This window comes from Chiloscyllium plagiosum, unplaced genomic scaffold, assembly GCF_037043375.1.
Source record: "Chiloscyllium plagiosum isolate Xiang-an unplaced genomic scaffold, Cpla_swu_hap1 HiC_scaffold_3, whole genome shotgun sequence".
Classification (NCBI taxonomy): Eukaryota; Metazoa; Chordata; class Chondrichthyes; order Orectolobiformes; family Hemiscylliidae; genus Chiloscyllium; species Chiloscyllium plagiosum.
In genome coordinates this window covers 57,572,179-57,597,420 of record NW_028270141.1, presented here as the reverse complement: position 1 = coordinate 57,597,420, position 25,242 = coordinate 57,572,179, and the positions used below count along the sequence as shown (strand labels likewise).

At 43.6% G+C, this 25,242-nt stretch overlaps 1 protein-coding gene across 21 annotated transcripts in view; it reads right to left on the bottom strand.

Moving 5' to 3' along the window:
• rims1a (regulating synaptic membrane exocytosis 1a) overlaps positions 1–25,242 on the bottom strand; it is an 857,383-nt gene that overhangs the window by 241,378 nt on the left and 590,763 nt on the right. For 19 of the 21 annotated variants that reach the window (XR_015753101.1, XR_015753102.1, XM_087979575.1 and 16 more), the window contains 3 exons: positions 11,474–11,545; positions 7,751–7,904; positions 7,357–7,482 (listed from right to left, as the gene is read on the bottom strand). Coding sequence is in view for 19 of the 21 variants with exons in the window: in XM_087979575.1 (XP_087835701.1) it covers positions 7,357–7,482; positions 7,751–7,904; positions 11,474–11,545 (352 nt within the window). In the remaining 2 variants the exon portion in view is untranslated. The remainder of the gene's footprint in view (positions 1–7,356; positions 7,483–7,750; positions 7,905–11,473; positions 11,546–25,242) is intronic. The other 2 variants (XM_087979592.1, XM_043681993.2) reach the window with 1 other exon arrangement.

The window sequence follows — 25,242 nt, the reverse complement described above, 5'->3', positions numbered from 1 at the left end:
TATTTCCGAATCAATCTGTTGAGCGATGCCATAACTCTAGAGCAAATGGGACTTGAACCAGTCCTCCTGGTTCAGAAAATATTTCAAAATATCTTGAAGGAACCAAAATTCAACATACCTTAAGTTGTTGTTGACAGTATGCTGGGTGGGTGACAATATAAGGGAATGTTTTAGTGTATTTTCTAAAAGGATGCAAAGCTGGAAACTGTGGAGGAATAGAGAGATTCATTCGGGGATATGGGTGTTCTCTAGTTGCCCTGCAGAAGGTACCGTTTAGTATAGCACAGTTTGGTGTTTGTTGGTCAGCATTGGTATGCTGGGCCACAGGGTCTAAGGTGGCCAGCACTGTATTTCGAAGTCAGAATGGTGAGTAGGTTGGAGGGGAACTTGCAGGTGATAGTGTTTCCATATCCTTGTCCTTCTATGTGGTCATGCTCATGGCTTTTGAAAGATGCTTTTACTATGCTCTACAGACTTGACTCAGATTGATATACCTTTCTTCATTTACAGTGTCCAAAAATTTAATGTAGTGCTCTAGATCGAGTAATTACTGTTTTGGTTCAAACATGACAAAAGATTGAAATTAGAGAAGGTGTGAATGACTGTCCTTGAAAATAAAGCAACATTTGACTGTGTGTGGCATCAAGGAGCCCTACACAAATTGGTATCACTGGAAATTGAGGGAAACTTCACACTACTTGTTAGAGATTTCTAGAACCACTGCAGTATATATGTTGTAGGGACACTCAATGCTGTTAAGGAGGAAATTCCAGGACTTTGATCCAACAACAGTAAAGTAATGGCAATACAAGTTGGTGTCTAACTTGAAACAAGCATACAGCATGCTGGAGAAACTCAGCAGGTCTGCCAGCTTCTGTGGAGAAAGAAACAAAGTTAGCATTTCGAGTCCCATACATCTTTTCTTCAGAACTGAACAACCCCAATGACATGAACAACTGTGGGTTCTGTGTTTGTTTCCAATTTCCAGCATCCACAGTACTTTGCATTTACTGGTGTCGGACTTGGAGGGAACTTTAAGGTTGTTTGCCTATGTATCTGCTTCCCTCCTCCTTCTGGATGTTAGAGGTCATTTGTTTGGAAGGTGCTGTTGGAGGAGCAATTGGTTTGAAAGGCCTAGTGGTAATGTAACTGAATTAGGTTTGGTGAGATTTTGCAGTGAATCTTGTGGATGGTGCAACTGATGCCAGTGTGCATTCGTGATGGAGGGAGTAAATGTTTGTGGATGTGGTGCCAGTTAAGTAGGCTGCTTTGTCCTGGATGATGTCAAGTTTCTTGAGTGTTGTTGAAGCTACATTTATCCAGGCAAGTGGGGAGTATCCCAAACACACACCTGACTTGTGCTTCGTAGGTGATGGAAAGCTGCTGGGAGACAGGAAACGAGTTTATCATTGCAACATTCCTAGCCTCGGATCTTTCTTTGTAGCCACAGTATTCATAAGGCTGTTCCAGTTCAGTTTCTGGTCAATAGGAAGCTCTAGTAAAACAGGTAGCAAAGGTTTCAATGCCATTAATGTTGAAGGAAAATTATTAGATTTCTCTCTTATTGGAAATGATCATTGTCTAGCATTCCTGTGGTACAAATATTACTTGTCACTTTAAAAAAAATTCAAAGAATGAAGGAATCACTGGCCAGGCCAGAATTTATTGCCATGCCTATTGAATACAGTTTAGATTCACTCACGTTGTTGTGGTGTGGAGTCATATGTCGACCAGACTAAGCAAGCACAGTATAGTGGTTAACAGTGTTGTCTCACATCACCAGAGACCCAGGTTTGATTCTAGCCTTCGGTAGTTCTGTGTGGAGTTTGCACATTCTCTGGTATCTGTTTGAGTTTTTGCTGGATGACCTAGTTTCCTCCCACAAACCAAAAATGTGCAGGTAGGTAAATTTGTCATGTTAAATTGTCCTGTAGTGTTCAGGGATGTGTAGGCTATGTGGATTAGCCATGGGAAATGTGGAGTTTGGAGAATAGGATTGGGCAGGTGGGTCTGGTTGGGATGCTCTTTATATTGTTGGGGTGAGTCATTGCTGACTTTATGGGCCTAATAGCCTCTATCTGCATTATAGGATTCCTATGAATCTAAGGATAGTAGATTTCCTTCCTGAGAGGGCATTAATGAACCAGGTGGTTTTTATAACAATTGGCAGCAGTTATATAGTCACTGTATTCCAGATATTTCAAAATTTTGCCATTGTAGAATTTGAACTCTGGATCAGAGTGACATCACCACTAGGCCATATCTCACACTTATCAGCCCAAGCTTGTTTGATGAGCAGGTCTTGCTGCATATCTGAGGAGTCATGAATGGTGATGAAAGCTATGTCAACATCAGTGAATATCCTCACTTCTGACTTTGGATGGATTTTTGAAATATCAGAAAATGGAGAACTCTGAGGAGCTGGCACAAAAGAGCAGTCAAGCAGTTAAGCCATGATCTTATTGTGTGGTGGGGCAGGCTTGAGATGGTGAATGATTTGCTCTTATTTCTGATATGCTTGGAAAGAAGGTTATTGATGAAACAAATGAAGGTGGTTAGACCTACACCACTACCTTGAGGAATTCGGAGAGTGATAACCTGGAACTGAGATGATACACCTCTAACAACTACAAATCCAACCAATGTGTAGTTTCCCTCAATTCCCAGCGACACTAGTTTGTATAGGGCTCCTTGATACCACACTTAATCAAATGTTGCCTTAATATCAAGGACAGTCATTCACACCTTAACTTCACTAATTTTGTCATGTTTGAACCAAAACAGTAATTACTCTATCTAGAACACTACATTCAGTTTTGGACACTGTAAATGAAGAAAGGTATACCAACCTCAGAGATAATAGTGCACAGACTAATACAGGAGTAAAAGTATCCTTCAAAAGACATGAGCATAACCACCTAGAAGGACAAGGACATGGGAACACTATCATCTGCAAGATCCCGTCTAACCTACTCACCATTCTGACTTCGAAATACAGTGCTGATGGGTCAAAATCTTGGAACTCCCTCCCTAATAGCATTGTGGGCGTACCTACAACACAATGACAGCAGCAGTTCAAGAAAGCAGCTCACCAGCACCTTCTCAAAGGCAATTAGGAACAGACAATAAATGCTCGCACAACCAGCAGTGCCCACATCCCAGGAAAAAACATAAAATAAAAAAAATAGTCAGCCTTCTATTTGTTTCACCGTACTCCACCATCCAATATGGTCATAACTGATTTACTTACTACCTTTTTGTCTGTGCCCACGTCCCTTGATTATGTAACAGTCAACTAATCTGTTGAGCTCAATCTTAAATATTGTTATGGCATGGCAGAGAACCCTTCTGTTAATTAAACTAAACACCAAGCAAAACTTACCTCGCCTCAATCTGTTGTTAAAAAATGAGCGACAGAGAACTCTTGAATTCCACTATTTAAAGAAAATAACATTAATTTATTCTTTAACTCTAAAAGTGAACATTAAACAACTATTTACAATTCTAAACCCCCTTTCTGTTAACTTATTACCTCTCCCCAATTCTGTAACAATATGCTGTTCTGCAAGACATCAAGATAAATTTCAAAACCATACAGCGGCTGTCGTCTTTGGGTGTCTTTTTTCTTCTGACTGAAGACCTCCCTGGGTCCTCTTATTTCTTTTACTGCAATCATGTTTCATATGAAAAGGTACCTTAGAGAGTGTTTCCTAATTTCTTGCATCTGTGTTGATGGCAGTTGCTCTGCCTTCAATTTTCAAGGCAGCCTACATTTTTATATCCCCAACATCAGATCATCTCATTGAATTTATTATTTTGCCAGCATCCAATCGAACCGAACCAAACTCGATTGGGTTTTAGTATCGTGGGGCATAATTGGTTAAATTTAAATTGTTGTCGAAACAACAACCAACTCAGGTATCCATTTCACAACCAAACGGTACATATTTCCAATTTTCCAGTACACTCAGACTGCTATCTAGTTATATCACGGGGACGCATAAGCTCTCAGTTCAGAACAGCATTCACTTTTACTTCACACCTTCAAAACAATATGCTCAACAATTCAGCATCCACAATTCTTGAGAGAAGGGAATTCCAATGACTTCAACCTTCAGAGTGAAGAGATTTCTCATCTCAAGCCAAAATGCTTATCCTAGGTCTCTATCCCTTAGTTCTAAACTCGGTAGTCAGTGGGGGGGGAAGCATCATCTCAGGAATCAACTTTTGTTGTATCAACCTCTTAGCTAGGTAAGAGTCTTCCTTGGGTCTGAAGAAAAGAGTTACACAGTAATCCAGGCATAGTATTCCAAAGAACAGTAGAACTTCAGTTGGAGTTCACTACTCTTGCGATCTGACCCCTTGCAAGAAATGTTAACATACAATTCATCTTCCAAACTACTTGCTGTGTCTCTATATTATTTTAAATGTTTAGTGTATATGAATCCTATGTCCACCTATCAAGGGCACTCCAATACTCATACCATGGTCATCTATCCATCCTACAGTCCTTTCATACCACATGTAAATTCAGTGCCAACTTATGCCATCCCATGTGCCAATCACCATCCTTCCACCTATCATGTTGATTCACCCAGTATCCACTGTAGGCAGTCTGCAGGACATATGAAGAGATGAGATAGAACTATGAAATGATATTCTAAAGTAGTAAAAACAATGACTGCAGATGCTGGAAATCAGATTCTGGATTAGAATGGTGCTGGAAAAGCACAGCAGTTCATGCAGCATCTGAGGAGCAGGAAAATCGACATTTCGAACAATATACAGTATTCCTGATGAAGGGCTTTTGCCCGAAACGTTGATTTTCCTGCTCCTTGGCTGCTGCATGAACTGCTGCGATTTTCCAGCACCACTCTAATCCAATGATATTCTAAAGGCCTACTGTAGACTTAGCTATATGGAGATAAAACAAAATTCCTATTGATAACAGATCACTTACTACATTTGTGTTCCTTCGACTACATAAAATCATGTAGCAATCTCTGGAGGACACCAACAACACAGATGCCAACCTTCAGCACCACCCCCACCCCCATCCAAACTGAATTTACTCCACATGATATCAACATTTAGAGACACTGGAGGTTTCAAAGGTCGTAGGCCCTGACAACATTCCAATAGAACTGAACAGCATGCTCCAGCACAAGCCAGTGTCTCACAATACACTGCTGCTACAATACTGTCAATAATGTGGAAAAATACACAAGGATATTTAAAGGAGTGGCAGTGGATCAAATTACAGTGTGTGGAACTGGGTCAGTAATTACTGCAGTGACAGTGAGTCAAATCAGTGTGTGGAGCTGGATTTTTTCATGATTTTCTGTTTAACACTGGCAAGAACTTATACTTAAAGTTCATAGGTATGACATGATACACACTGTCTGCACTGTATTATTCTCGAAATGTAAGGTCCACACAGAACAGAGAGATCTGTGAATAATGTAGTAATTAATCTATCATAATCCCTTGCAGAATAATCTGTGACTAAAGAAACAGACATTATGGAGAAGTATATACAATGAGTTGAATTCAATTGGATAGATGATGATAAAGTGAGGGAGACCATGAGTAAAACAAGGGGTGTCATCAAGTTTTGTTGGACTGTTCAAGTGGACGTACTGGTAACAGTGCCCAACAATGTCTCTTCTTTCTCAGGCAGCTGAGGAAATTTGGCATGATGGTGAATACCCTTGCCAACTTGTATAGGTCCGCCATCGAGAGAATTCTGTCTGGATGTGTCACTAACTGGTATGGCAACTGTACCATTCAAAATCGGAGATGATAACAGAGAGTGGTGACCTCAGCCCAGGCAATCACAAAGACCAACCTCCCATCTATAGAATCCATCTACCAGGTCCGTTATCAAGGAAAGGCCACCAACATTCTCAAAGAACTATCCGATCCTGGCAATGCTATTCTATAATCTCTACCTTTGGGGAGAAGGTAGAGAAGCTTGAACACATGCACCAGCCAGTTTTGAACAGTTTCTACCCTATTGTTGTTAGAATACTGAATGGTCTCAAAAACACTTAGCATTTGCCTGTACCTGTGCTTTGGCTTTTGCCACTGTTTACCTATTATTTACTTATCTATGCTATTTAACTATGTGATCTGCCAATATTGCTTGCAAGACAAAGCTTTTCACTGTGCCTCGGTACAGGCGACAAATTCAATTCAATTCAGCACCCAGGCAGGTCCAAATGAATCTCAGATTGTTACTTGCTGAGCAATTTGTGGCAAATCCCAAACTTGGTATATCTCTTTATCACTACTTATTACTGTGCTTTTAATCACCCTAGTGCCATGGGAATACCTTCTCAGCACTAGCACTTGACGGAGCAGTATTCCAAAAGCTAGTGTTTTCAACTGAACCCATTGGATTGTAACCTAGTGTCATGTGATTTTTGACCTTGTGCAACCCAGTCCAACACTATTACCTCCACATCATGGCTTTTCAATAAATAGGTTGAGAATGAGTCTAGCTTTCCCTGTTCCATTTAATGCCATTAACTGGTTTAAGATAGCCATCACCTGAGAATAGCCAGAAAAATCTAATGGTGCAGCTTGCTTGTCATAGCACATAAGAGAAGCAGGCACATCCCTTGGGGTTGGAAGCCACTGATGGACCCAGGGGACACATCATAGAGGCTGCCCTTATCAGTGTCCTCCTCAGCCATCACAGTGAAATATATACCAAGCTGGTCCTGGGTCTCCCACTGCAGGTAAAAAGGTCAAGGCCCTGATGTGGCCATCAATTTAAGGACCTCAATTTACTCAGAGGGACAACACTGGCACCTCCACATCATGGCTGAGCAGAGGGAGGTTGGCTTTCTAATGTCTTACCTGCTACCATTAAAATTTTAATGGGGACAGCAAGTTGGGAAGCTTGTGGCATGGATTTGCGGTTGGGGCATGTGCAGGGAAGAGAAGCAAAGCAGAGCACAGCACCCATGGTATGGCACAGAATGTAATGCATCTGGACAGATAGTGACAGTTGCATTCACTCACCATTAATTTTCCAGAAGTGTGTTTAATCTTCATTTTACAAGAGGAGAACAAAGGAAAGTGGAGAACTGTAAAATCAGTCAAATGGTGTACTGGAGTTTATCACAAACTAAAATCAAAAGGTCAAATTTAAAATAGCCTTCTGCTACTCAAAGATTCACAGACTTTATAACTTAATCCCTTTTAAAAATATTGTCGCAGAAGTGGAAGTTCAGATCACTGGGATTATTTTCAAACATCAAAATGAAAATAACAGCAAAATGTTAGCCTTTAAATTTCAATTCCATGTAAAAGAAAAAGGGATTGGAGTAATTACGTTGAAAACTGTACCTGTCTCTTTCATAGGTGTAATAACTGTCCATGTCCCTGGGCCTGCATTCGACTGGACTGCGAGAGGCATCTTGGTATCGTGTAGGGGAACGAGAACGACGACTTTGATGGATTTCATCTAAACTCCTAAGTACGGAGAAGATTATCATAATAATCAAGCATCAAAATTTTCTCTGGAAAACCATCAAGATCTGGAAATCAATTTTAAGCACAAAACCCAAAACAATATTTGCCTTTACCCAATGCTCCTGAAATTCCATGCAAGCTATCTCCCGCTTTCAATCAGACAAAACTATTGCACTGACAAACAGGAGAAGTGAAGGTTAAAAATTAACCACTTTCAGCCCAACATTTTACCAAATTAAACCAGCATTTGTGAAGAACAAAAACACACCTCTGCAGTGGGACACTGGGTAAACGTGACCGGGTCCTGCCCTGGTCATCACCACGGTGAGGAGAGACAGAACGTGAACGATGGTGGGGGGTTCTCTGCTGATCTGGGACGGTTAATGTGCTTGATCTACTTTCTCTACTGTTAGCCCTATAATCTGTTGGTTAAGATGCCAAAAACAAAAAAAAAATGGAAGTATTAATGTTTGTTAGCAAAACATTGGTCAACACTAGCATTGTTGCAAATATAAAGCCAAACTGCAATGAAACAAGGACTTAAAAGTGTGATTCATTCAACCTTCCTTTCTGGTCATCACTTTTGTCTTTTAAGTTATGAGACACTACTTGAAATACATGCAAACCATAAGCATTAAAACAGCCTGTAACCAAAACAAAGTGCTGTAGTGGTATGACACATGTTCAATATGTACTATTATGACTAATGCAACCAGTTTTTGTTTCAAACATGAACAAGCCCAGAGGCCATGCAAACATCTACATTGGTAAAGCAAAGCCATGCGAGTTGCAGTCACTCAGAAATCTCATATCTAAAGGGCATATATGCTGCTTTACAGCAGTTCATCTGTGGAGCTCAAGCAGGAAGGCAGTTAGGGAATTAGTGGATTAAAATTTAGTCGTCATCTTGCCTATAAATAATCACTCTTACTGCACAGCAATTTATTTGTGCAAGTGATCCTGTATTCTGCAAGTTAGCTACAAATATAGGATTATTACCCTGCATAATATAAGACTCATGGCCACAGATTTTATCACAAACTAATCTATCTGGCTAGAGTCCCAGATTGTTATACATTAATTGTTATAAATGAAATTTATTTTGAGAAGTATTTTTTATTTTACATGGAGCAAGTTTTGATTTAATTAGGAAGTAAAAGGACTATCATGGATCTCTCAAATTGGAAATGTTAATGAAAACACAAAGCTTCCTTTGTCCAATCAAAGCGCTCTCGGTCTCTCAGGCTCCCTCTGAATGTCAATGAGAGGACATGCATGGCTTACTGCAAAACATGATTGTTTCCTGTATTCTAAATTACTGTAAATTTAGAGTCATGGATATTTAAGCAATTCTGAATGTTTAATATTTCACTTAATTGTCCCTAGTTGGAAATTTGAAAAAAATTTGAAAAAAAGTCTTACCAAGTGCGAGTTCAAAGTTTGCTTCCTTTGCAATGAAACGCTTTGAGGTTTTCAAATGAATTGAAATTACAGCAAGGAATTAACAAAGTTCACTCAAGGAATTTGCTGAGTAATCTGAAGGACTGGTACGACAAGAATCACAACTTGGTGTGACGTACAAACTGAAGTTGAACTCAATAGTCAGATTTTCTAATTGGTTTATCCTAAGTAAATCAACTGCTATTAGCATTATAATATTGGGAATTAGCAGAGCAGAATTAATATTTACACAAAGTGCAAGAGAATTGCCGAATAAGTTATCAAGAAAGGTTGCTGAGCCAGACTGTGTAAGTTTTTCCACAAACATTCAGATTGTTGAGTACATTGGCATTGAAATAACAATTGATATGGTAAGATGACAGATGAATACGGGTGCTGTCTCTCACACACATATATATAGGACAAAATCAGAAATTGCTGGTGAAACTCAGCAGGTCTGGCAGTCTCTGTGGGGAGAAATCAGAATTAGCGAATCCAGTGATGCTTAATTAGAACTGATTAGCAGCTAGGAAAAAAAGTAGTTATGCTGAAGTTGAGGTGAAGCAAGAAGTAATGAGCAAATAGATAGAAACAGAGCCCAGACAGAGGGAAAGAGAAAAGAAAGGGGATGAATGTATTGCAGATAGTAAGCCAGGACTGAAGAAAAGCTGAATTAAGTGATAAGGAGAGTTGAGAACAGGAGAGTTGGCTGTGTTGAAAGCAACCAATGTATGACACGAAACAGGTATAGTGGCGGGTAAAAAGCAAGGAAGGACAAAATCAGGTTCTTAAGTTATTGGACTTGATGTTGCATTTTAGAGACTTCAGGGTCCCCAAGCAGTAAATTGGAGATTAGGTGCTGAGGCTTCCTGAAACATTGCAGCATGTCTGCAACAAGTGTTGGCATGGGAAGACAGTGATGTTTTGAAATGATAGGCAATTGGAAGCTTGGTGTCAATTTTACAGACAAACTTGTTGGGCCTTACTTGCAGGTTCTTATCCTTAAATGTCATAGTGTCTCAATATAGCATGCAGGCTTTGGCCATAATCTTTAACCTGATTAATCATTAATCTCCATCCCTGCTATACAGAGATATCAATTACAATCCAAGCTGTTTGCCATGAAGTGATAGAAAAACAGGGCCTTCTCCTGTAAACCTTCTATGACTACTAAAGTAGTCTACTACTTGATAAACCTAAAGTTACCAGAATCTTCTACATTTTAATTTGGTTTTAGGCTTGCAGCCACTTTTCTTTCCCTCTTAATCCCAATTTCTGTGTCATGCACAAATGACTGCATTAATTTTGAACTGAAAGGAGGATGGAGACGTAGATAATGCTGGGATTAGGCATTTTTTTTCTCCAATTTCTCCACAAAATACTGCCTCTGGTAAATGCAAATCAGGCAGAATGTTTGATACAAGCATTTTGACTTGAGGATTTTGTTCAGAGCTGCTTCAAATTCAAAATATGACATAACCTGAAAATTATAAATCCTAATCAAACATACATACTGAAATTTGCGTAAAGCAAGAGATTACTTTTGTGTTTCACAAGTGAATTCATGTTTGAGGCTGTGTTGAACATCTTTGAGACACTTCAGCCGATTACTTTTTCAGCCCTATGGTATCAAGCTAAAACAATTGGATCTAAATCTATCATAAAATCCTTCGTGTGAAAACAAGTCATTCAGCCCATTGAGTCCACACTAAGCCTTACAGCATCCCAAGCAGAGGCACACCCCACCCTATTCATGTAACCCTGCATTTTCCAAGGCTAAAGACAAAAAAAACTACAGGCGCTAGAACCCAAGGGAGACAAACAGGAAGCCGGAAGAATACAGAAAGCCAGGCAGTATCAGGAAGTGGAGAAGTCAACATTTCAGGTGCAACCCAAGGCTAATCCACAGTGCCCAGTGATGTGTAGGCTATGGGCAATTTAGCATGGTCAATCCTACACATCTTTGCACTGTGGGCGGAAACCAGAGCAATGGAAAGAAACCCACATAGACAGGTGGAGAATGTGCAAACTCCACAGAGACAGGCACTTGAGGGTGGAATCGAACCACAGTCCCTGGTGCTGTAGGGCAGCAATGCTAACCACTGAGCCACATTAGCTTGGACTGCTTGGCATGGCAATCAGAAAATCCTAGACAGAAGGACTTATGCTACATTTTGTTTTGATGCAAAAGTAATTCAAAATGCAAACTGCAAATGCACTAACAAAGTGTGTCTCATGCCAGATACTCAGAACTAGCTGTGCACCATTTTGTTTTAAAAGTGACATACATTTCATCTTCAATGAACTAGGAAAAAAAACTATTTTTGAATAAGTGTAATTTGCAGAATAAGTGTTGCTGCTAAGAACTATTGGTTAAATCTCAACCAACTAGTTTGTGCTTTAGACAGCTAAGTCTATTTGTGACAGCTAGCAGATTCATGGTATCTGCTCCTGGGAATGGTACTGACCTCCTGCTAGAGCCCCACATCAAAAGCAATTTCTAAATGCAAATAGCACTCATAGATTAGGCGATGTTCTGCCACCCACCCACCTGACAAGACCACTCCAATACCATCATCAACATCATAATCTGAGATGTCACTATCACTGATTCGATGAGATCCTGGGTAATGATGGAACAAACAAAACAGCTATGCATGTGGGCTCATTAACACTCATGGTAAAATCCATAATTCTTAATATTGGAATTCATGATAATAGCAACAAACAGCTGAATATAACACATTTATGTAAATCTTCCATCCTGTAAACTACTTGATAGCAAACGTAATTCTGGAATTGGAGACAAATGTTACGATTCTAGGGTTTATTCAACTAAGTTACAATCAATGAGCTGTCGTAAAGTAAAAAAAATGCTTTAAGTGGTAGAATAGATCGTGAGCCAGAAAACAAGCAATCTGGAAAATTAAACAATAGTGAATTCATCTATATTTTTAATAAAAACAAGTTTTATTCTCTTTACAACAAAAAGAGGAATCTGAACTATGGCTCGGGTATTTAAGCAGTTGTCTCAGAATAGGGGAGGGCACTGTCAAAGTCGTAAAGGGTTGAGGGATGTAGTTGGGGAGGTCAGCGGTGAGCTGATGTTCAGTTTGATTATTATCTCCCAGGTTGTCAGGTAGGCTTTTAATACTCCCATTTTCTTCCGGGTTCAGATTTAAGTGTATCAGAACACTCCAAATAACCTGAATAAAGAAACCTTTGGAGCATTCCATAGAATCAGGGATTCTGCACAGTCCGACATGCAGCTCCAATTTACCCTGCTCCAAAAGATGACCTGGCCATTGGAATGAGTAAATCTATATTTTTAACAAAACAGTTTATTATTCTCTCTCCACAAGGTCAGACTGTTATACATAACGAGAATAATACACATGCCCGTAACCAATCAGGATGTCTCCTTCTCAGTTTGGACATTGAAAATGACAGACTAACTATAGCAAAGCTAAATTATGGTGAATGGGGTCAGATCCTCTGGGAGTACATACTGGAAAATTGTGCACATGATCTTTCACACTTGATCTGTCATCCATTTAACCACCAGAAATTATGTAGGACATACATAACAAAATGATAGGTGGAGCAGGCTCTGAGGAAGGAGTACAGGTCCAAAATTCACTACAGCATTCAGAATATCCTTTGATTTCTGCTGGCTCCAAACGACCAATGGTAGGTGATGATAGAAGACAGCAGGTTGAATACTAGTATTGAATTAGTTTGATGACACATCATTCATGTTTTCAGATCAATGTCTTGAGTGGGATTTTCTATTGACTTAGTTTAAGATCATCAATTTTTACAACTTTTATAGTTCTATATTTTAGCGATGGAAACAAACGGCAAAAAGCACACAGCTAATCAAACCGTGACCAAAAGAGAGAAAAAAGTGATTAGATTAGATTCCCTACAGTATGGAAACAGGTATGGGCAACTTAGGATGGCCAATTCACCTGACCCGCATATCTTTTGGATTATGGGATAAAACCGGACCATGTGGAAGAAACCCACACAAACAGGGAGAATATGCAAACTCCATACACAGTCATCCAAGGTAGGAATTGAACTCAGGTCTTTGGCACTGTGAGGCAGAAGTACTAACCACTGAGCCACTGTGGCCTTTGACAATTTGGCTTTTTTCTCAGTCATTGACCCGCTGTGCAGTTTATCTACTTCTGTTTGTATTTCCTCATTATTAGCACTTTTTCCTTGACTATTATTTGGCGAGTTTGTCAAAAGTGAAGTGTGAATGGATTCTTTGTATTTATAGTTACTTTTTTGATGAAAGTAGACACTTCTCCCCAGTGTATTTCATTAAATTAATCTAATTCATAATCCAGAACCTTGAATGCTGATAAAAGCAGCAGCTTAATGATCACTTAGCATTCTTGCACACAATCAGCATAAAAATACCGGTCTTCAGTAACATTGGGCAAATAAATTTCAGTATTTCCAGACATGGTTAAATTTTCGTAAATCAGTCAGTCAATCAGTTCAAATTGTGTGGTCTATCCAGAAATCTAAAATGCTCTGTAACATCATCTCTTCTTTTCAAAGATGTTTATTTATGATCTGAATACTGTAACTAGCTTAAATTCAAAGTATTAGTTTAGACTAACTTAAGCCAATGATATAACTCAATTTTGAGAGACAAAGTAAACAGCTCAGAAATACCAAGTGGAGGGACTAAACAAACAGAACTACGGATAAAACAAAATTAAAGGAAGTAAATGCAAAAATCAAAATAAACAGATTTTTAAAAAATAAACTGACAAGACTCCCAAGAAATGGAAAGTGATCAAAATAGTGTTAATAGTGTAAGGTAAATGATTGGAAATTGTGCGAAGGCAAATTGAACCATTGTGGTTCATTAGCAAGGGCAAGGAAAGGGGCAAAATAAGAGGCTGCATTTCTTTGACAACTCCAACAATCAAGTTGTGGAGATGCTGGTGTTGGACTGGGGTGTATAAAGTCAGAAGTCACAACCTTTCAGAGCACTGCTCCTTCATCAGGTCAAGTGGAAGGAGGTGCATAGGCACAGAATTTGTGAAGTGAGAAAGTGGTAAGATAATCCCAGGTAATTAAGAGCATGAAAAAGACAAATACACATTAGTGAGTGTGCAGTGTCAACAGTCTAAATAACAAAGTCTTTGTTGGTGTTGAGTACTGAGGCTATTGCAGTGATTCTGTCACAGTGGCAGCAAGTGCAAATGGATTTCAAGATACTTGACATAGCCAGAGAGGTTCTCACACAGGGTCTCACTGCCTGATATGTTGAGACAGCCAGGTATGTTGGTTTTATGTATCTTCATCAGAAGTCTCCCGTGCAAGGAATAGGCAGGATGAGAGCACAGATCATTCAGAGTCAGAGTCATAGAGATGTACAGCATGGAAACAGACCCTTTGCTGCAACCTGCCCATGCCGGCCAGATATCCCAAACCAATTTAGTCCCACGTGCCAGCACCCGGCCCATATCCCTACAAACCCTTCCTATTCACATACCCATCCAGATGCCTTTTTAAACGTTGCAATTGTACCAGCCTCCACCACTTCCTCTAACAGCTCATTCCATACACTTACCACCCTGGTGTGAAAAAGCTGTCCCGTAGGTTTCTTTTATATCTTTCCCCTCTCACCCTAAACCTATGCCCTCTAGTTCTGGACTCCTTGACCCCAGGGAAAAGACTTTGCCTATTTATCCTATCCATGCCCCTCACAATTTTGTAAACCTCTATAAAGTCACCCCTCAGCCTCCGACACTCCAGGGAGGAAAGCCAAGCCTGTTCAGCCTCTCCCTATAGCTCACATCCTCCAACCCTGGCAACATCCTTGTAAATCTTTTGTGAAACTTGAAAGGGTTCAGAAAATCTTTCCGATAGGAAGGAGACCAGAATTGCATGCAATATTCCAACAGTGGCCAAACGAATATCCTGTACAGCCGCAACATGAGCTCCCAACCCCAGCACTCAATACTCTGACCAATAAAAAAAGTATACCAAATGCCTTCTTCACTATCCTATCTACCTGTGACTCCACTTTCAAGGAGCTATGAACCTGCACTCCAAGGTGTCTTTGCTCAGCAACACTCCCAAGGACCTTAGCATTCAGTGTATAAGTCCTGCAAGGCCTCCTGAGCTCAAACTGTGGATGGTCTGTGTCTCATAAGATCACACGACAGCCTATGGTTTTGTACTCAACTGCCACCGTGGCTGTTGTAACAGTACAAAATAACATGGTGATCTGAGGAGATTTTAAGTCTCCTGGTTATTTTCATATTTTTATATGTTTAGTAATAAATGTCAGTGAATAAACAGCAGTTTACAATAAACAATTAACAGGGGAAAGGATGGCAAAACAGTAAAGATAGCAAAGTACACAATTCACAATAAATGCGGACAAACCCCAAATCCCAGCATAACTCTCGGAAGAGGAAACAGACACAGTCACTTACAAAACAATCTGATCAACCGAATAACAAAGTAGTGCATATCACCCACATGCCTGTGGTAAAACAGCAAATAGCCCGCACCTCCAATCTTTTGACCACTTAAAAGACATCCCGCTTTTATACCCCTTCTGGCTCAGTCTGTCCTAACTGCTCATACACACCTTCCGGCCACCTCTAGGAGAGCTCGTCCCGTTACTGCCCCAGGATGACAGCGATCAGGGCAGCCTACCCACCTTCCAGCTTCCCGGTCCACCATTACAAATTATCTGGTTCTTGGTCTGCCCTACATGTCTTCCAGCCACCACTAGGCCAGCCTATCCTGGTACCTTCTCAGGGCAATGGCGCTCAGTATGACCCACACGCCTTCTGGCTCTTAGTCTGCCCTGACACATCTTACGGCCACCTCTAGGACAACTGGTCCTAGTCCTACTCAGTACAGTGGTGCTCAGGAATACTTAGCCACTTTATGGCTCTTGGGGCAATCAGCATTGGGATGGCCTGCCAACCTTCCGGCTCTTAGGGCTGCCTACTCACTGTCTGGTTCACAGGATGCCTATGGACCTTCTGGTTCTCCAGTAGGGCCTGCCAGACCCAGGGATATACAACACACAATGCTGGTTGGTTTTTTCACCTGCAAAAAAAGCAGAATCCATTACCAAAACCAAGTCTACTCCAATATACAGAGTCCATACCATAAACAAAGTCAGAGGCAGAGTCCACTCCACTATGCAGAGCCTACTCCCTAAGGCACACCCCACAGCGCACACAGGCATTCAGCTTCTACAGAGGCCGATATCATCCAAAGAGGCCCAGGCCCACTCACACGGATAGTTCATTGTAAAGGTGCAGTAAAACACAGGGGCCCAATCCATTCCCAAAGGTAGCAAATGCTCACCTCGCAGCACACACAGGTGCTCAGTCTCTACAGAGGCCTGGTCCATCCACAGAGGTCAAGGCCTACTCAGAGTGAGAGTTCATTTGTGAAAATGTGGTTGACTCACAGGGCCTCCAAACACCAAACAGTGAAAACACATTCAAAAAAGTGCAGATGCTAAAAACCAGAGTTCAGAGATAAGCCCTACCACAAAAATCAGCATTGTCCTTGCTCAAAACGAAACAGTAACACAGGCTACAACCAGCCAGGAAACCTGTTCCCTGTTGAGAACTGAAAACCAGTAACACTGACTATGAAGATCAGCCAGTTCAGAAATCAGTTATCAAAAAAAAACACAACAGCAGTACACTGGCTGTGGCCAGTCAGCTCAGAGTCAGTCCCATGGACTGACGAGAATGCAAATCTCTTGGTTATAGCTTTCTTTTACTTTATTTTATAGAAAGGGTACAAAATGCAAACAGTTAATTAATAATAAGTATCGGTTCACAAAAGACCGCTACTTACAGGGGAAGGGGCAGCAAGGTCAAACCCAAAACCCACCGTGCAGTTAACAGAGAAATGAGGACAAACCTCAAATCCCACCTTCAGTCAGAAAGGAAACCGTAACAAACTCATACAAGTTAGTCCAATCAAAAACAAGTGAATAGAACTCAGACACTTCTGGTAACCCAGCAAACCCACTTCTCCCACCTCCAACCATAAGGCAGCCTGCCCCTATGCTCCTTCCAGCTCTGGCCATCCCTCCACCCCTTCTGGCCCACCCTGACACACCTTCTCCCATTTTTTCTATTTCATGAAACAATACAAAATACAAGACAGTTAATAAACAAAGCAGCAGTTAACAAAACATTTATAGGGGAAGGTGCAGCAAAGCTAAAGCTAACCCCAAACCCCACCATTCAACCAGTTTTCAAGATGAGGACAAACCTCAAATCCCACTTCCATTTATCACAAAGATAACAGTAACAAACACAGACAAGACAGAACAATCAAATCAGAAAGTGCATAGAACACAGACACAATATAGCTGTAGAAAACAAAAGACACCTGACACACATCTACACCACATACTGATCAGACCGTCCTTGGCTAGCCTTCCTGCAGGACATTCGGCCTTCTGGTCTCCAGCTGCCCTACGTACTGACTGACCTACCCCATGCCTGCTTTCCTCCAAGCTGGTCATAGACCACCCAGCTCCCAGTCACCCTGTGTACCGACCAAACTACCCCAGGCCACTTTCCTATGAACTGGTTGTTGGCCTTCCAGTCTCTGGCCACCCTTCATATTGACTGACCCTCCCCAGCCCACTTTCCTCTGGGACAGACATCAGCCATCAGCTCCCAGTCACCCCATGTACTAACCAAACCACCTCTGTCCTGCTTTCCTACAGTCAGGCTGTTGGCCTTCCAGCACCCAGCCCTTCTTACTGACTGATCCTTTCTCCTGGTCAGCATTCCTACAGACCGGCCATCGCCTATCCGGTTCCCAGCTTCCCTGCGTACTGACCAGTCTTGCCCCCAGTCAGCCTTCCTACGGACTACCATCAGCCACCTGGCTCAGCTTCCCCACGTACTGACCAGACAGCCCTATACTGCTTTCCTGCAGTATCAGTTGCCTGGCTCTGCCCACCCTGCCCTGCCCACCCTGTGTACTGACAGGCTCCTCCCAACCCACTTTCCTTCAGGCCTGTCATCAACCCTCCAGCCAGCATGCATACTGTTTGCCCCTCTCCTGACCAGCTTTCCTATGGCCACCCTGAATACTAACAGACCACCCCCCCACCCAGCCTGCTTTCTCCCAAGGTGATAATTGACCCTCTAGCTCCCAGCCACCCCACATCCTGACTAGCCCACTCAATTACAAACCCACATACAGTAACATTTCATAAAATCCTCAATACAGTTTCCAGCACAAAGAGAGAGTCCACACCCAAACTCCTGGATGTAGCAAATGTTAACCTCCCAGCGCGCACACACAGGTGTTCAGTCTCCATATAGGCCTGGCCCTTCCAGGGAGAACCAGGCCCACTCAGGTTCACTGTGAAGCTGCAGTTAATGCACAGGGGTTTGGTCCACTCCAGGATGCAGAGACCAGTCCATGATGCAGAGTCCACTCCAGGATGCAGCAATTGCTCACCTCAAGTATTCAGTCTTTACTGACGACTAGTTACCCACAAAGGGCCAGGTCTACACATGCGAGGCCAGCTCATCTGGAAAGATGTATTTTCTCACAAGGATTCTTCAAACACCAAACAATTGAAAACACATTCAAAAGAAAGAAAGCCAGAGTGTAAGGGCTGAGCCCTGCCTTGAAATCAGCATAGTTGTCCTCTCAAAGAGAAAGAGAAAGAGAAAGGGGTAACACAGGCTGTAACCAACCAGTGAAACAACAGTTCCCTAATGAGTTATCTCTCACATTCTGGCCAGTCTAAGGCAGCACGACCCTCCGGGCTCTCTGTCCACATCCTGCTCCTTCAGACTCTTCTGATGACCTCTAGGACAGCCCGTCCTTCTTCCCCAAACCCTCCAGGACGACAGCGGTTGGGACAGCCTATCCACCTTCTGCCTTCCCTCACTACCCTTCGCACCTTCCAGCCACCACTAGGACAGCCCCTCCCCCTCCCCACCGTACCTGCCGAGGGTGACTCTGCTGAGGACAGCCTACCCACTTTCCAGCTCTCAGTCTGCCCCTACGTACCATTGGGCTCCCACCCACCCTGATGCACCATCCAGCCTGTGGATTGCCTGGACACCTTCTAGCCACCTCTAGGACAGCCCGGTGCACTATCTGGATCTTGGTCTGTCCCTTCGCACCTTCCGGCTCTCGGCTGCTCTGACACCTTCCGACTACCTCTAGGACAGCCCATCCTGATCACCCCTTCTCAGGTGGACAGCACTGAATGGTCTAACCACCTTCTGCTCTCAGGGCGGTCAGCATCAGGGTGGCTTATCCACCATCTTTTTTCGGGACAGCCTATCAACTTTCAGGTTCACAGGATGGCATACCCACTCTCTGACTCTCAGGGTAACAGCTTTCAGGACATCCTACAAGCCTTCCAGCTCACAGTAAGGGCCTGTCAGACCCAAGGGCACAAGACAGGGTGAGTGAGGGGGGCCCCCAAACCCAACCATTCAATCAGTTTTCAGGCAAATCAGGACACACCTCAAATCCCACTTTCCTCCATTATAAAAATAGTTAGTATATACAAGACAGTCCAATTACATTTTAAAAAGTGCATAAAATACAGACCCCCATCAACAAACCCCCATCCCTACCACTTTCCAGCCAATCTAAGGCAGCCCACCCCTACCAGCTCTCAGTCCACCCCATGCCCCTTCCAGTTCTTGGTCCACTCTGACATACCTTCTCACCACCTATAGCACACCAGTCCTGCTTCCCTAACTCCTTCAACCCCCACCCCCACCCCAGGACAACATCAGTTAGCATGGTGTACATACAGTCCAGTTTCCCCAACAGCCCTTCGCATGTTCCAGCCACCTTTAGGATAGACCGCCCTAGTACCTGCCTGGGGTGACAGTGCTGAGGACAGCCTACTCGCCTTCCAGCTCTCAGTCTGCCCCTATGTACCATCGGGCCTGTGGTCTACCCTGACACACATTCCAGCTACCTCTAGGAAAGCCCGTCCCCTTCCCTGGGACGACAGTACACAGGGCAGCACACAAACCTTCCGAACCTCAGCCTGCCCCTATGCTCCTTCTGGCTCTCAGCTGCTTTGACACACCTTCCGAACACCTCTAAGACAGCCTGTCCCGATCACCCCTTCTCAGGAAAACAGCACCCAGAATGGCCTACCCACCTTCCAGCTCTCGGGGTAACCAACATCAGGTTGGCCGACCCACCCTCCAGCTTTCAGGACACCCTACCCACCCTCTGGCTCTCAGGACAACCTCTGGAGCCTCCCAGCTCACAGTGAGGCCTGCTAGATCCAGAGACACACAATACAGTGCAGGTGATAACCCAAACAAGTAACATGACAAAGTCAATTATCAGCGTACAGCGTCCATTACCATAAACTGTTCTCTTCAAAATGTAGGTTCCATTCCCAGGATCAGAGTCCACTTCAGTGGACAAACTACATTGTTTTTAGTAGTGGACTCGATTTCTGACAGAGTCCACAACAGAGGGCAGAGTCTACTCCTGAAGGCAGCAAATGCGCACCTCCACAGCACACAGGTGTTCAGTCTCCATACAGTCCTGGCCCAGCCTTGATGAACCGGGCCCACAGTACATTGTTAAAAGTGCAGTTAACCCACAGGGGTTTGATCCACTCCCAAAGGCAGGGTCAACTCCTAAACTCTAGGATACATCAAATGCTCACCTCCCAGCACACACGCATACGTTCAGTCTTTACAGAGGCCTAGTCCACCAACAAAGGGCCAGGATTACCCAGAGGAACAGCTCATCTGGAAAGATGCATTTTCTCACAGAGGCACAGTCTAAACACCAAAGTGAAAACACATTAAAAAAAACAAAGAAAGCCAGAATGCAAGGGCTTAAGCCCTAACACAAAATCAACATTGAGAAATGAACAAAGTAAAAGAGAAAAGAGTAACATACAGGCTGTAAAACAGCCAGTGAAAGAACAATAAGAACGGAGTTACACTGAAACACATTGACTATGAAGAACAGGCAGTTTAAAAAAAAAAGAGAAAAAGAAATCAGTCCTCAATATAAAAGGAATACTAGTTAACAAACTGGCTATATAATTCAGCCAGTTTAGGAATCAGGTTCCCCCAAAAGAAGCAGAAACCAACAGCAGCAGGAACACACTGACTATCACCCAACCAGCACAGAGTCAGTCCCCTAAACTGAAGATATTCTAAATCTCCTGGTTATAATTTTTAATTAAACAATTACAAAACAGTTTACAAAAAAACAGTTAACATTAACAGCTATATACAAAGAAACAGCAATTTTACATGAGAAAAGGAGCAGCAAAGCCAGGCCCTCAAACCCTACCGTTCAACCAGTTTACAGGGAAATCCCAGTTTCAAACATGACAAGACAGCAACAATGATATTTGTACATAAAAAGACAATCCAATTACATAAAAAATAGTGCATACAATACAGACCCAGCAAGCCCCATTCCCTCCCACCTTGTGGCCATTCTAAGGCAGCCTGCCCCTATGTACCTTCTGGCTCTCGGTCCACCACATGTCCCTTCCAGTTCTTGGTCTGCCCTGACACACCTTTCGATGCCTCTAGGACAGCCCGCTCGGGGTGACAGCCATCAGGACGGCCTACCCACCTTCCGGCTTCACTAACCGCCCTCAGCACCTTCCGACCACCTCTAGGACAGCCCGCCCGAGTGACAGCACTGAGAACGGCTACCTGCCTTCCGGCTCTCAGTCTGCCCCATGTACCATTGGGATCTCACCCACCCGATGTGCCGACTGGCCCGACACACCTTCTGGCTACCTCTAGGACAGCCTGTCCCTTTCCTCTGGGACGACAGTGTGCAGGGCAGCCCACAAGCCTTCCGGACCCTTACGCACCTTCTGGCTCTCGGCCGCTCTGACACACCTTCCGACCACCTCTAGGACAGCCCGTCCTGATGACCCCTTCTCGGGATACAGCACTCAGAACGGCCTACCCACCTTCTGGCTCTCAGGGCGGCCTGCATCGGGGTGGCCTACCCACCCTCCGGCTTTTGGAACAGCCTACCAACCTTCAGGTTCACAGGATGGCTCTCGGGGTGACAGCTTTCAGGACGACCCATGAGCCTTCCAGCTCACAGTAGGGCTTGCCAGACCCAGGGATACATAAGACAGTGCAGGTGATAGACCCAACAAACAACATGATGGGGTTAATTATCAAAAAAAAAGAGTTCTTTCTGGTACACAGAGTCCAAATATAGAGTATTCAAAATAGAGTCCATTCCCAGGAACACAGAGTACACTCCAGTTTACAAGGTGCATTGTCAGAAATGGAGTCCACCCCAAACTGCAGAGTCCACTGCTAAAAACCAGAGTTCACTCTTGGAGGCAGCAAATGCACACCCCACAGCACACAGCTCCATGGTGTCCTGGCCCATCCTGGAGAACCAGGCCCACTCACAGGAACATAGTACAGGTGCAGTTAACTCACAGGGCTTTGGTCCACTCCTGAAGGCAAGGTCTCCTCCCAAACTCCAGGATACAGCAAGTACTCACCTCCTGGCACACACACAGGTGTTCAATCTTCAGAGGCCTAGTCCCAGGGCTAGGCCTCCCCAAAGGAATAGCTCTTCTGATAAGATGCATTTTGTTTCCACAAGGGCTCAGTCCAAACACCAAAAAACAGTGAAAATACATACATAAAACAAAGGAAACCAGAGTCCAAGGCCTGCTTCAATGTCAGCATTGTCCTTTTCTCAAAAGTGAAAAAGGGAAAAGAGTAACACAGAGGCTATAACCAGCCAGTGAAACAACAATCCCATAATGAGAACTGAGTTACACCTGAAACACATTGTGTGCATCAGGCAGTTTAAAAATCAGTCCTCATTAAAGGAATACCAGTTAACAAACTGGCTAAATAATTCAGCCAGTTCAGGAATCAGGTTTCCACCCCAGAAAAAAGCAGAAACCAACACCAACAGTGACAGTAATATACTGACTGTGGCCCAGCCAGCACAGAGTCAGTCCCCTAAACTGAGGAAATTCTAAATCTCCTGGTTATATATTTTTTTATTTTATTAAACAAATTACAAAACAGTTTACAAAAAAACATTGACAGCTGTACACAAAAGACAGCAATTTTACAAGGGAGAGGAGCAGCAAAGCTAGGCCCTGAACCCTACCGTTCAACCAATTTACAGGGAGAGGAGGACAAACCTCAAATCCCAGTTCGACATAAGACAGTGACAATGACATTTGTACATTAGACAATACCGTTACATACAAAAGTGCAGACAATACAGACCCAACAAGCCCCCGCCCCTCCCACCTTCCGACCACTCTAAGGCAGCCCGCCCCTACCCACCTTCCGGTTCTCGGTCCACCCCATGCCCCTTCCAGTTCTCGGTCCGCCCTGACACACCTTTCGACCACCTCTAGGACAGCCCGCCCCGGTACCCGCCCAGGGTGACAGCAGTCAGGACGGCCTACCCACCTTCCGGCTTCACTAACCACCCTCAGCACCTTTCGACCACCTCTGGGGCAGCCCGCCCCGGTACCTGCCCGGGGTGACAGCGCCGAGGACGGCTACCCGCCTTCTGGCTCTCGGTCTGCCCCTAGGTACCATTGGGCTCTCACCCACCCCGTTGCACCTCCGACCAGTGGGCTATCCTGGCACACCTTTCGGCCACCTCTAGGACAGCCCGTCCCCTTCCCTGGGACGACAGCGTGTAGGGTAGCCCACAAGCCTTCCGGATCTCAGCCCGCCCCTACGTGCCTTCTGGCTCTCGGCTGCTCTGACACCTTTCGACCACCTCTAGGACAGCCCGTCCTGATTACCCCTTATCGGGACGACAGTGCTCAGAACAGCCTACCCACCATCTAGCTCTCGGGGTGACTGGCATCAGGGTGGCCTACCCACCCTCCGGCTTTTAGGACAGCCTACCAACCTTCAGATTCACAGCGTGGCCTACCCACCCTCCGGCTCTTGGGGTGACAGCTTTCAGGACGACCCATGAGCCTCCCAGCTCACAGCAAGGCCTGCCAGACCCAGGCACATGCAAGACAGTGCAGGTGATAGACCCAGGAAACACCACAATACAGTTAGTTACCAAAAAAAAAAAAAAAAAAACTCCCTTCTGGTACACAGTCCAAATTTATATACAGTCTTCAAGATATGGAATCCATTTCCAGGAAGAGTCCACTCCAGTATACAATGTGCAATGTCAGAATTAGAGGCCACTCCAAACTGCAGAATCCGTTGTTAAAAAACAGTCCACAATCAAGGGCAGAGTCCACTCCTGGAGGCAGCAAATGCACACCCCATAGCACAGATGTTCAGTCTCAACAGAGTCCTGGTCCAGCCTTGGAGAGCCAGGCCCACTCACAAGAACACAGTACATAGTACAGGTGCAGTTAACTCACAGGGGTTTGGTCCACTCCTGAAGGAAAGGTCTTCTCCCAAACTCCAGGATACAGCAACTGCTCACCTCCCAGCACACACACAGGTGTTCAATCTTCAGAGGCCCAGTCCAGGGCTAGGCCTCCCCACAGGAACAGCTCCTCTGGTAAAATGCATGTCTTCCACAGGACTCAGTCCAAAACACCAATAAAAAGTGAAGACACATACAAAAAAAAACAAAGAAAACTACAGTCCAAGGGCTAAGCCCTACCATAAAATTAACATTGTCCTTTTCTCAGAAAGGAAAAAAGGAGAGAAAAGAGTAACACACAGGCTGTAACCAGCCAGTGAAACAACACTCCCCTAATGAGAACTGAGTTTCACCTGAAACACATTGTGTGCATCAGGCAGTTTAAAAATCAGTCCTCATTAAAGGAATACCAGTTAACAAACTGGCTAAATAATTCAGCCAGTTCAGGAATCAGGTTTCCACCCCAGAAAAAAGAAGCAGAAACCAACACCAACAGTGACAGTAATATACTGACTGTGGCCCAGCCAGCACAGAGTCAGTCCCCTAAACTGAGGAAATTCTAAATCTCCTGGTTATATTGGTCAGACAGGGCTTTCCTGATTGAACCAGCTTAACAACTCCAATCAAGGATCTCATAGTCAACAAAATCCACCTGGATCCAAACACTGCATAGAGTTTTGAATTACTTGTTAGTTTGATTAGACCCTTGTCATGTACCTCTTATATCTATCATGTTTTTCCAGCCATTTGGTTTGTTTCTAACACCATTCCATTTTTGCTTTTTCTAATTATTAATTAGATCATCAGTCATTCCTTTACTTGCTATTCAGCTGTTGACACTTCATTCACACTGTTTGACAATGTCACTTGCAAATACTTATTATTCAGCCTGTCGACACTCCACTCACA